The 13,631-nt window shown below is 37.5% G+C and overlaps 1 protein-coding gene across 4 annotated transcripts in view; it reads left to right on the plus strand.

The window, feature by feature from the left end:
* The window catches only part of Cytip (cytohesin 1 interacting protein), a 61,275-nt gene that overhangs the window by 33,365 nt on the left and 14,279 nt on the right, over window positions 1-13,631 (plus strand). For all 4 annotated transcript variants that reach the window (XM_046426893.2, XM_046426895.2, XM_046426894.2 and 1 more), the window contains 4 exons: window positions 7,159-7,208; window positions 7,424-7,478; window positions 10,921-11,023; window positions 11,231-11,324. In XM_046426893.2, coding sequence (XP_046282849.1) covers window positions 7,159-7,208; window positions 7,424-7,478; window positions 10,921-11,023; window positions 11,231-11,324 — 302 coding nt within the window. The remainder of the gene's footprint in view (window positions 1-7,158; window positions 7,209-7,423; window positions 7,479-10,920; window positions 11,024-11,230; window positions 11,325-13,631) is intronic.

Consider the following 13,631-nt stretch of genomic DNA (forward strand, 5'->3'; position numbering starts at 1 on the left):
AAATGAAAATCGTTGGGCATGAGAATGATTTGATCTTTTCCCTCTTTTTGTCTTCATTGATTCTTTTCTTCCCATCCGCACTATTCCCAGTCTTTGACAATAATTTCAGTTTATAATCAAAACAGAATTCTTTTTCCCTTGGAAAAATTCTGTGCACTAAGTTATTTTTCTTCACCTCTAGGGCACTGGCACATGCCTCATGCTCTTGGGAAGGATGGCTTTTTTGGATAGGTGAGTGCGGGATAGAGTGCCACTTCAGCTATTTAGTAGCTGTGGGATACTGCACAAGTCACCAGTCTAATATTCAGGTTGCTTTCTTGTAAAATGAAGATAATGGTAGAAGCACCCTTGTTAGGCTCTGTGATTCTTAGGTAAGGAATGTACAGTACCTAACAGTGACCAATATGCAGACTGTGCTTATGAAAGGCTAAATTCTGTTATTTAAAAATTTTTATTGCAGAATATTTCTCTAAAGATGAAAACTCATTTAAAAAAAAATCCAAGTCCTGAATTTATTCTGATTTTTTTGTCATTCAGTTTCTAAACCATAGCATATTTTTATGATTTACTCTTAGATTTGTTATATCCTGTTATTTAAACTTTTAAAAAGCACTTATTTACAAAATATTCAGAATTGCTTTAGAGCACGATTTTTTTTTTCTCCCTTAATCTTGTGTATACATCATGTGCACCTCTGAATCCTTCTGATATCAGGATCTTGGAGTTATAGCATGGAGGGAGAGTCATGATATTTTTTTAATGATCCAATGAGTTAAGTCTTTGGTATTTTTCACAGTGAAGATAAGAACATGATTTTCCATGACCTAGATTATTCATCTTACTCAATCCAAAGGGGTTTTACAGTACAAAGTTTAATATAATGATGAACATTCCCATCAATTGACAACCAATCTGAAAATAAAGCAACAAGAAAACACCAACATCTTTATTCAGTTTTGAGATATAGAGCAGTCTGTTTTCCTTTCTCTCTATTTGCTTGAAGCTATCATATTAAATATGATTCATTGGACTAGGCCATTATTTCATGCTTTTGGTAGAATACTTACTGCTAAAGTTGGTCATTTTTGAATCAGAGTCGAAACTTACTTCTCACCCTCCATGTCCTCCATACCTGCAGCTTTACTTATTTTATTTACTTTTCAGCTCAGACATTTCAGTGCAATAGGTAGTTTCTGAGCACCCACAAGGGGACAGATGTCATGCTACCCATAGGAGACACTGAGTAGAGCAGCACATTTGTGGCCCGGAGGGGTTACAGTTTAGGAAGTGGAATGAATAAGCATTATACAAAGTAAATGGACATAAATCCTTTCATCCAGGTAGCATGTCTTTGAATACAACCTTCAAGGATTTTACAGAGGAAGGGAATGATTATTGCTGAGGCACCATCCTAGTGCCTGGGGTCAGGATTGTGTAACAATAGTCATAGTGCCAGTGGGACCCATGCACGGGCAGGAGGTTCGAGGAGACCTCAGACCTGGGCTTCTTTGCAGAACATTTGGACAACTTCCCCTGAGAAAGCAGTATAGTCATCCCTTGGTATCCATGGAGAATTGGTTCAAAGACACCTCCCCCACAATGAATGTCAAAATCCAGGGATGCTCAAGTCACAGACATAAAATGGCATAATATTAGTGCATAAACTAGGCATGGCCTTCTTTATACTGTAAATCATCTTTAGATCACTTATAATGCCTAGTATTATGTGAATCTATATAAATAGTTCTTATATTCCATTCTTTAGAGAATAATTATAAGAAAAGTCTGTACATGTTAAGTGCAGATCCTGTAGTTTTTCATTGTTTGAATTTTTTCAGTCGGTAGTTGGTTGAATCAACAGATGCAGAACCTGCAGATACAGGGAGCTGACTGTGATGTGACCTGCCTGGAGACCACTGAATGTGTTTTAACAGAAGAGAATTTAGGAACTTTATTCTAGAAACTGGGTGGGTTGGTGACTAGAAACTAGATGTGAAGGGGGAACTTTTGCATTAGTTAGAGAAAGAGGAAATGAGACAATGGAGAAGAGACAGAAAGACTTGAATATCAAAGGTATTGAAGACAGAGGAGGCACATTTGACTTTAAGCCTGAGTAGCATGAGTTAGAAAAAGGCAATCAGTAGAAGAGATCTGATTACTGGTGGAAGTTAAAAAGAGGATTTAGGCATATTAATGTGTGTGTGTGTGTGTGTGTGTTTATACACTCATGAGTGCATACATACAACCCAGACCAATCAATGTATATGTATGCTCTTCACTTTTCTAATTCTTCTCTTCCACTTCTGTCATATTCTCAGACATGCTGGACTTCCTCTATTCAAAGAGCTCTTTCTTGATGTAATGAACATTGCTTTTAAAACAAAACCAAACCAAACCTCTGGGTTTATACAACCTTCTGATTCTATACAATTTTTATCAATGAAACTTGATTCCAATTTATCCCAACATTTTGGAATTTTCCAAATGGATGTTCACTGTGCAACGATTCAATGTGTTCGCTTGTTGAACATTTTCAATCTGTGGTTGGTTGAATCCAAGGATGTAGAACCATGAGGACATAGAGAGGACATAGAGAGCCACTGTATGTTTGAGCAGTAGAGAATTTAGGAATCTTATTCTAGAAATGTGGTGAGTCAGTGAGTAGAGACTAGTTTGGGGAGAATGATCACCCTTTTGGCACTGACTGAACAGCAGGCAACAAGATCCCTGGGAGGCAATCACAGTAGCAGGTGCTTTGCGGCCCACTGTTATTTTCAACACTGGGAGGGCTGACGTCAACAATTCATACTTCTTGTTATTGTTGGCTTTGGTTTCTGCAAAGCTGTATCTGGTTAGCTTCTAGTTTCAGATTAATCTTTAGAATCAGTTCGTGTTTGCATTCAGAATTGTTTAAAAATAAATTTCTGTGTGTGCAGATTATTTCAATAGCTGCATTTGTAGGAAGCACCAGACATCCCGGTAAGGCTTCTAATTTTGAACACAGTTTTAGGGAGGAAAAATTCCTGGAATGGAAAGCTCTTTAGGAAGAAGAAAGAAGGATAGTTTTTGTTAATGTGGGGGGCCAAAGGTGTGGTGATTGTGCTTGACCGAAAGCAGTTTTTACAGAATGCTATCATGAGAACCAGGAACCCCTCACACGGGCAAGAAGCTTGGCTGTGTATTAGTGGCACCACAGATGGATACCTTTTGCTTGGGTTTCTTTTAGTTATGAAATCATTACTAAAAAGGCAATTTCTGGATGACTGATTTCACATGCAAGTTCAGATAAGGAATTTGGGCTGAACTCTGTAATGTGTATTTCTCCGTTGTTTCTGCCCTTTAAGAGTTTTCAGTATTTCTGTCAGCACATCTATCAGGGACCAAGGTTTCCTACAGAGGACTGGGACTATCTCAAGATGTTAGGTAGATAACTATGTTTATTTCACTACAAAGGAATTTTAAAAAATATATTCTTTGATTCATTTTGTGGCATGTAAGAAGTCCATGAGTCTGCCGTCAGACCTTCCTGAGAAGCTGCAAATTCTGCTTAGGTTCCTTAAGGGCACTTACAAGTTAGAAAATTGACATCAGCTCAGTCATTGTGTTGTATCTTTGAACAGTCTCTGGAAGCCCTGTGGTCCTAATGCTCCTGACTCAAAAGTGGATGAGGCGTGATTCATGGAACAATTGGGAAGTAAAGATGAGACAGGGGACTGGAAAGAGCAGAACACATACTTTGAGACTTTCAAAACATTAAAAACAAAACAAAACAAAAAACCCCACCTGTGTTTCTGTATGCTCTCCTAATCCCACTCTTTCAGGAAGTGAGAACTCAGAGCTGGATAAGGAAGTAACCATGTGTAACTTAGCAGCAGAAGTGGCTAGTGTGTTGAACTTTGAGCCTCTTTGAAGCAAACAAGCTATGTGGCTGAGGGGCAGATTTCCCCTGTCTTTTGTAAACTGACAGCTGAAGTCAGTTTGGTCTTGGTTTCTCACTTCATAGCAGGAAAAAATTACATTTTGAATATTAATGCCTGATCTTTTAAGTCATCTGACTGAAAACAGAAGAACGATGATAAGTTCAATGCCAGGCGTCATTAGTGGCCAGTGAGGAGATAAGGAACTTTGTGTATTCAGCCGTCATAACCAAATGTGTGCTTTGCAAGCCTGCCAAATTGCTAAACCTAGATTTCTCATATTAGATAATGTGTAATAAAAGACAGCTGTTGCCAGCATATGCCGTGAATTGCACACCAGTTCCTCATTCATGATTTTTGGTGCCTTCACTACAGGTCTGGAGAGGCTCTGGCTGGCAGGGTGGTCTGGGGACCACCAACTCTGCTAGTCACATTTTTGAGCTGCTCACCCTAGGGAAAAGGTGCAAGGGAAATTCTTCCAAAGTGTAAGACCCTTGGTAAGACCTTAGACATGCTTAATGTCACTTGGGCAGACAGTTTGGTGGGTGAACCTTGGGATATTTCCACATCACCTTAGTCTGATAGTCTGGATCAAAATCAAGGAGGCTGTGTGGAGATGTGGCCAATGTCAAAGAATTTGATGGTGTCTAATTTATTCAGATTGACTTTTATTTATGTTAGGTGCCTATAACCAACTCTTTGCTAATCCAGAATGGAAACTTAATTTATAAGTGGACTAAGTCTGATTTTGTGTGTGTGTGTCACAATAATACAAATGAGTCAGTCCTCAGGAATTGAACACCTGTGTTTCTCATGTTGTTAAAGACAAATATTTTCATCTTTGTATAACTGGATACATAGAACGGTTAAAAAAGGGGAGGTGGGGAACTTTCATTCTTATAGAAGTCTCTGATCTGTTTTGTGAACCTAAGAGATTTTAGATTTTTTATTTAAAAGGCCAATTGGAGAAAATCTTGAGGCTTATTAATGCTCTGATTATAGGCCTAGGAAAAGGGCATTTGAAATTGCTAAGGCTGGACGTTTTAATAATTTATCATCTCTTGCCACCATCATTCATTCATTTAGCAGTTGTATATGAGGACATTACTGCCTTACTTGGCTTTCTATTAATGATTTTTCTTTACTTCCTGCTGTTTTGGGATAGAGGGAAGTTTCCCCCCTTCTGTTTGTTTTCTTTTATTTTTAAATCTTGCTATCTATTTGAGATTTAAAACTTTTATCTTTTTTTTTGTGATTACCTTTGAGTTTTCCTGTGAATGCTTAATTTAATGAAAGACAAAGTTAAAGAATATCTTAATACAACACTCTTGTACTTGGATACTTTAACTTGGGTCTTCCCTCGACATTCACTTGCTTGTGTTATCTAGTGGTTTATTTCTGTTTGTCTCCTTTGCTATTTTAAGTTCCCACTCTATTCTAGGCCCTGTGATAGGCAATCGGGTGGAAAGTAAAAACAAATACATTTCCCCAAGAGGCCTGAAGCATAGAGATGATTATCTACAAATGTGAAGTATCTGGTCAAACATGTACTTCATATAAATATATACACATATGACCCTATGACCATCCATATGTGAATATATAGATAACATGAAGACAAGGTAGCAAGAACATCCTGATTACAGATGACATAATTAAATATGGCTAACCTAAGTACTTAAGCATCTGAATTCAAGGAAGAAGGCAAGCAGATAAAGGCAATGAAAATAGATCAAGAAATTGTGAGCCCAGTCTAAGGGTGAGATTGAGAATGCTCAGAATGTTAAATTCATGGCCCTCCTTCCAAGGAGGCAGTCCACTAACAACTGAATGGTCTCTGTCTTTTATTCACCATATACCTCCGGTGCCCAATCAGGTTGTAACAAACCACACATTTCTGTAGGCTTTATGTACTCTTGGGCCTTATAAATCAAAAGTAGATTCTTTTCAGCAAGTCTAAGGATTTTTCCCCACTCTGAGCCATTCTGTTTTATTCAGTCTTCAGGGGGATATTATTGAGTTAAGGTCCAAAACTGATAAAAGAGGCAAATAAAACTAATTTACATAAAATATGTGGGATGAGTTCACCTCTTCATTACATTAACTTCATTGACTGGTGGCTGGATTACTAACACTGGGACACTCCAGAAAATTTGTGAGACTGCTAGCATTTGGGACCTGGTAATTTGAATTCCCCAGAGTAACGTAGGCTTCTGGGTAACTAGTCAGATATGCATTAATTCTTATATGGATTTTTCTACATCTGGTTCTTATCTTTTACTTATTTTATTTTTTATCTGGGCTATTTATCTGGATTGGGACATTTTATGCATTTGCTTACATATGACAACCATATTAAGTTGGCAGTTAAATACCAAGTTAGCTAGTAGCATGTGCTTATGTTTAGGGTCCTTGGAACAATACTTGAGAATGGGCTAATTAACCTTTCCTAAACTACAAACAAACAAAACAAAGAAACCACACAAAAATCTGCTTCAGTCCCCTAAGAAACAAAGTGTGATTTCTTTATTGACTCTCCTCTGTTAAAATGGTAGAATATATCCTGAAAGTTTATGTTTATGTGATTCTTTTCTTCAACATGCCGAGAAGTGAAGGTGATATTATTTATACCATTTATAAAACCATTCTGAGTTTCCTTTCCTTTCTTGGCTGGGAATCTCACTACATTCTTCCAAAACTATTGCAAAAATAAATCGTAAATAGAATTGAGATTTTGAGTCCATGGTTTCACCTGATTCATGTTTTGTATATGAGTTGTTTCTGTAGAGATTATTTTATCCTGCTAAAAACATTAGCATCCTGAACTATTACACTTAACACAGTTATTTCATCAGCATCTCCAAACATCAGAGATTTGGGTTTCATGGCATTTTGTGGGGGCTATTTTCTTTGGATTTGAGTGTGATCATACATTGTTACTGTTCATCTTCAGAGGCTTTAGATGCAGACCAGAGATGAAGTAATATTTCTAAGCTTTGGATTTCTTCCACATTACATGAACTCTTGTCACAGTGCCTTACTTTAAACGAAAAACTGAAAGTCCAGGTTCCCAACTGTTCTTTGGTATCACTAGGGATTAGAAATGACTGCCTTTATGTAACAACCTCCCAGGAGCTGGGCCAAAGAGAGTGGTGAAGAACAAGCTCCTGTGTGATTTAGATCAGTTTATATCTGTATTTTAAAGACCTTAAGATAACTGAAGGCTTTTTCTGTTTTTCAGCTTGCTTTGACTCGATCAAGTTCTTTGGGTGAATTTTCCTGTTCTCAAAGGTAAAGAGATTCAGTTGTTTTTTCGGTTTTCCACCAAGATACATAAGAACATAGCTCTCCAGACTGTTGCTAAGACACACACGCACACACACATAACAGGTTCTACAGTTTACACAAATTCCAGTTATTCTTAATTGTTGTAGTGATTTTTAATAATAAATATGTATCAGATGTGATACTCTGAACTTCATGCGGTTTTATTTTATTTTTTATAGAAAGCTTGTTACTGTGGAAAAGCAGGACAATGGAACATTTGGATTTGAAATTCAGGTGGGTAGTTTTCAAATTTTCAAGACTCCCCAGGAAGAAAGTGGAGCAAATAGTGTCATGATGTTTGCAAAGTGTAATGAAGTTAGGATTACAGAGCTATGGAGACTGTGAATTTCATTCAGTAGATGGGTTTTTGGTAGTTTTCCAGAGTGTTGAGTGGTGTCAAAGAAAGAAAACACTGAAGCTGAGAAAATATTACTCCTGAGATATGCACAGTTCCTTGTGCTGAGCTGTTTCCATCTTAGGCTCAAGATAGATCAGAAATACTTTATACAGATGTGCATTTTAAATATTTCCTTTCTTTACATGTTTTTACACAATCATGTTCTTATAATAGATACCAGGTTCCAAATCCTCAATATCTGAGAAACACTTGATAGACTGTGTATGTGATACACATGTACTCATGTGTAGTTACTGAAATTTTGATATTGATGATTTCTTAGTGGAGATAATGAGAGATTTGTCTTTTTCTTCTGATGAAGGCACTTTATTACTTGAAACATTTAAGAAATTTGACTCACAGATTCTTCATGATGGTGGGAATTTTTTTCTCTTTCTTTCTTTCTTTCTTTCTTTTTTTTTTTTTTGACACTAAGGGTTGAACCTCAGGATGCTTAGTGACCGAGCCACATCCTCAGCTCCTCACCTCTTTTTTTTTCTTTTGTGATACTGGGGATTGAACCCAAGGCCTTGTGCATGTAAGGCAAGCATTCTACCTACTGAGCTATATTCCCAGCCCCATGATGTAGGGAATTTTTAAACAGTCTTTGTAGGTTTCAGTATAAATGTCTAAAATTTTAATTTCTTATTTGCTGTTTGCTTTTTCATGACCACATTAGGAGAAGTGGTGAGATAGGTGAAATGAAATCTGATCCAGTTAAGCACAATGGTTGTAGTTTAAGCATAACTGTTTCTTTCCACAGCAGTTATACATTTCTTTTAGATGTGTTTTGCAGATTTGAGATCTTAGCTTTTGTGCTGCTTTCAGAAAACTTTGGTGTGATATCAGCCCCACAATTAGAAACTCAGTATGTATTTTAAGATCAGGAACAGGAAGTGCTAAGTAAAACACTTTTATGAGTAAAGAAACAAAATGGAATGAATAAGGAGAAAGAGGAGAAAAGTATGCCTTTTACTGTCTGAACTCTTCCACTTTTAAATTTGGTAAAATCTTTAATTTGCCATAATAATTGGTGAAATGCATCATAGTTTAGAAGTGGAGTATTCTTTTATTCCCTGTTCACATGAAACACTACTTATTCTCTGACAGAGACACTGTGTGTTCTGTGACTGGTTCTTTTTAAATGAGAATAATCCTCAGCAATGTGCAGCAGTTGCTACTGAAAACATGATAAATGATTACTTGTGTAGCTGATTTTTCTCATTCTGCTATACTATTTATCACTGCTTCCTTATGTTTCCCTCCCATGCCATAAATACTTACTCTACATGGAACAAGAGTCAAAAGTATCATGAGTAGACAACAGGCCACAGAGCCACTCAATCTTTTAGATAGACATGAGCTGATGGCTTAACCTCTGAGCTACAGCATGTATGTTATCTTAGTGAGACAGGAAGTCAACAAATAGGGGAAATGCTTTGAGGAACGTTTTGCAGGCCAAATAGAACCTTACATATCCTCATGTGCACCATGTGTAAAAACATATCTGGGTCCTGGCCTGCCAAGAGAGTGACATTTTGGAGAATACCAGATCCATTTTCCTCCGTGGTTTTCCAAGGGTGCCCATTTTCCACTGCATATGAGAATAATGCAGCATGATAAGAGCATAGACTTTAGATTCATGTACACTTTGGTTCTTATTCTCTTAATTACTGCCTTATTGGGTCCTTGTGGATTTCCAATAACACATATAAAGTCTCTAGTAATGTGGTTGGTATCAGTGGATGATCAATATGACAAGTTGAAATGAAGGTCACTGGGCATGAGAAAGGGCAATGTGATCTTTATGTCTCCATGAAATGCAGGTGATCATTCTGTCACTGCTATTGTAATGGGAGACAATAGATCAGTGAGAGAGAATGAGAAAAATATTTAAGTACTAATTTCTGTTACTTTGGGGAGTCTGTTATTTTACTCCTATTTCTAATCCCCAATTTACACCCATTACGAGTACATTCAGGTGCCAATTACATAAATCAAATTGCTTCCCCTGTATTGTTTTCACTCTGATCCCTGGGGATGGAGGGTAGAACTTCACTGATAATGAAAATTGTTATAACAATGGCTTACAAAAGGAGTGTCAGTTTTTTCTTTGGTTCATGTACCACATGGACTAGACCAGCCTCTGTCTCTGGAAGGATCTGAGCTATAGTGATAGCTTTGGTGGGAAAACTGTTAAAGCCATTTCTGATACAGATGAGAAGTATATTACATGATATTTTAAAAATCCCTTCTACCTTTAAGATATGGGGACTCTGAATGCCTTAGGGATTGAGCAGAAACCCCTTGGAGGTTAACAGATCAAAGTTTCTAGATGTGACTTGCATATGACTGACATGTGGTGCCTCAGGGGTTGCCAAATAAGAAAGAATCAACATTCAACATTAATTTCTGCACAATGAAGCAGTCATGTAGTGTGGCTTACTTTTAGTAATCAAGTATTTAAGACTCAACTCAAAATACTTATTTTGATTTTAAAGGGAGCTAGACTCCATAACTTAAATGTTTTAAAAAGAACAATATGTTTGTTTTGAGTAGTTGGGATGCTGTACATAGCACACATTTTCAGTATTTTGGTATAATTTGAAAACAGAAACAAAAACCCAACATCAACAAACTACTTGTGTGCCACACTGAGGTAAGAGGCAAAGCCTAACTTTTTCTAATTGGGTGACTGATAAACTGGTAAGAATTCGGGGAAGGCATAGTAGAGAGTGCTTAGAAATGAAATTAATGGAGTCAATCATAGCGTTTGTGAATAAATGCAGGGAAGATTGTCATTATTTGCAGAATTCTGTTTTAAAATAATCATTGCTGGCATGTCTCCCTTGCTGAATATATACTGTGTCATATTCTAGGTTGAGTGCTTTAGCTTACAAGAACTACATAAGGATTTTGCTCTTGGCCACCATAGTTTTATCCCATGGAGAAATAAGAAACTTAATTTTTCTTAATAAATATGTAATGATGATAACATCAGGTGGTTTCTTAGGCTTGAAAACAGGAAATATTGAGCCACTCTCATCCCACTTTCTTTCTCATGCCAGATGTTTTTTTATGAATGAAGTTGGTTGCACATTGTCTGGTAGAATTGCAAAATTGCTACCTTTGATTCAACCTGTAGTCAAGAAAGCCTTTCCAAATTGTCCTTTGCATTTACCTATTTACCACTTAACAATAATTGACACAATTTCATGTTTTCACACATATAGTTTGAGTGTTTTGAGTAGTAACTCGGTATCTCCTTAAATTTTGTAGACCAACAGGCTCCAGAATCAGAACATCTGCTCCTTGGAATTGTACACTATGATCTGCAAAATACAGGAGGACAGTCCAGCTCACCTTGCTGGTCTGCAAGCTGGTAAGGTAACTTTGCTCCTGTTAAGAGCCATTTACATAGCTAGAAAAGAAAGCTTTTGGATAGTGAAGGTCAGGTGGTGATTGTTGCTTTAAATTTTCTTGAATGATTCCAAGACTGTGTGGAGCTTGCTTGTTATGTTTCATTTGCATGTCAGGAGGGATTATTTAACTAACCGATATAATGTTCAGTTTTCTTGGCATCTCCCAGGTGATGTCCTTGCAAATATCAATGGTGTGAGCACAGAAGGCTTTACACACAAGCAAGTGGTTGACCTGATCAGATCCTCAGGAAACATGCTAAGGTAACTATCCATTTAGTTCCCCTAAGGTTTCAAAGATGTTACATTGACTCACAATGCTTGCTGAATGAATGAATAGACTTTTTGTCTAAGGATCACCACAGGGGAGACAGCACACTGCAGCTTTGGGATGGGGTACACATATTTTCAGTTCCTTTTGTTTTTCAAGGTTTCCTCAGGCTTGAACATATTGTCGACACCTGAAGTCAGTGGGTATCAATAGCCCCAATGTCTTTGTGAATTTACAAATGCATTTTCAATGTCAAATTCAATTCAAGTGGCATACATTCTTTGGACTGAGAAAAACTGGTTCAGTTTCCATGGTTGATATAACCTTGTAGATACAACAAATAGAAGGTCAGAAGGCTAAGTTTTTCCCTTTTATGCCACCAGCCACTCATTTTTCTCTTATTTCATTTGGGAGAAAGAATCAAGTTTTGTTCAACTCTCCCAACCTTGAAACACAAACACTTCTACCAATATTCCAGAATTATTTTTATAAGATATTGGTTTTTCCAATTAGAGACTTGACTGATTTCCAGATCAATATTGAGTCTCCATGAGTGAAAACTGCCTCAAGGAAAAAACAGCATCATCATCTTCTATCATAGCATTCCTAGACCTTCTCTCAGTAGTTAGAAAATAATATTCACCCATTCATTAAAATTATACTATGGATAAATACTATGTAACTAGTGGTAAGTTCCGGAGAGGCAAAGATGAAGACCTGCTTAGAACTCTAATAATTGTGGAAGGAGATGGATAAGAAAATCCTGAAAAATAAGTAATTTTTTCATATTTTGGTTGTTGATAACTGCTACAAGGAAAGTAAAATAGGGCAAGGGGAGAGAACACCGACTAAGAAGTCTGCTTGTTCAGTTTTAGATGTTTTAAGTGGTCTTTTCTAAAGAGGGAAACTTGAGCCAAGACTAGTAGAGAGAAAGTTGGTCATAGGAAGTCTTAGTAAGCACATTCTAGGTAAAGAGAGAGACCTCTGAGCCCTCAGAATGGGTTTGGCATGTGGAAGCGACAGAGGGAAACCCAGTGTAATAGGTAGCTGGTGGGTTAATGAGAATATACAAAATGAAGACAGAGTTGGCCATGAAGCAGATTGTGGGTCTCATCAGCTATGCCAAAGAGTTTAGGTTTTACTCTCATTGAGGTGGGTCCAATATTATCCCATCCATTCTTCACAGCTACTTAGGTTGGTCTTATTCCTATCTGTGCATGAAGTGCCTGAGGCTTAGAGACGACCTTGTTAAGGTTACCCAAATAGTCAGTGGCAGGGCTGGATTTGGTCACCTGCTCTGGATACCAGGATCCATTCTTTTCAGCTACAACTCTCATCATGAGCTGCTGAAAGAATTTGGTGGATACTCTTTGATACTTCAGGGATATGTTGATGGGTGTGCATGAGTGGTTTTGAAGGATGATTGATGGGGGTAAATGACTAAATCAGTTCTGTGGGTTCTGTGAGTTCAGGGAAAAGATGGGGGTACTGTTGCTCCAGAGAAACTTGGATTCAGAAGGCAGGCACCATGCAGAGTCAAAGAGAAAATGCTGGCAGAGTCAGAAATGTATGTTTCACATGGGTGAAGGGGACAGATTGCAGATCATAGAGGGGGGGGGTAGTACTTGAGAGTCCACAGATCAGGCAAATGGAAGGCAATCTGCACAAATACTGAAGGAAGGGTCCGCTGAGGTCTGCAGGTTTGCCCATGCATATCTATTATGCGAACAAGTCAGACCCACATTAAGAGTCTCAGTGACAGAGGTTCACAGCAATCCCCTGTATGGCTCAGAGAATCGAGACTGTCTTAATTAGAAAGCAGACAGCATTTTGGCTTGTTGTCAGCTCATTATCTCAGGTATGATGCTATTAGAAATAGAGGAAAATTGGTCTCCATATTTTATGCATTTACCATGCCTTCTGAAATTGCTTTCATCTTTATAAATACAGTTACAGCCTAGTTATCAGAAGGAATTTGAACCAGTATTTTAAAATGCTTAGGAGTGATTCATAAATGATTGATAGTTTCGTAGTCAAAATAAAGGTAATTTGAGCACACAAAACAAACCAAATCAGTCAGGATAGAATAAGTCTTCTATTATTAGAAAAGCATTTGGCATAGGAAGAAAAGAACACTGTTAAAGTGATAATTCTGGGAATAAAGTTTGTAAACTAAAGGTTTGAGAAGAAAGAATCATACAAAGGTTATTATTTTATAGTCGTTCTGGTTCTTTTAGTTCTTGTTCTCAAGTGATAAGGCAATTTACAGAGGTAAGGCCTCCCAGAATCCTAGGAGGAAA

Source organism: Marmota monax, unplaced genomic scaffold (assembly GCF_021218885.2).
Source record: "Marmota monax isolate L192 unplaced genomic scaffold, Marmota_monax_Labrador192_F-V1.1 WCK01_AAM20220418_F8-fsc00048, whole genome shotgun sequence".
In the NCBI taxonomy this organism is placed as follows: domain Eukaryota; kingdom Metazoa; phylum Chordata; class Mammalia; order Rodentia; family Sciuridae; genus Marmota; species Marmota monax.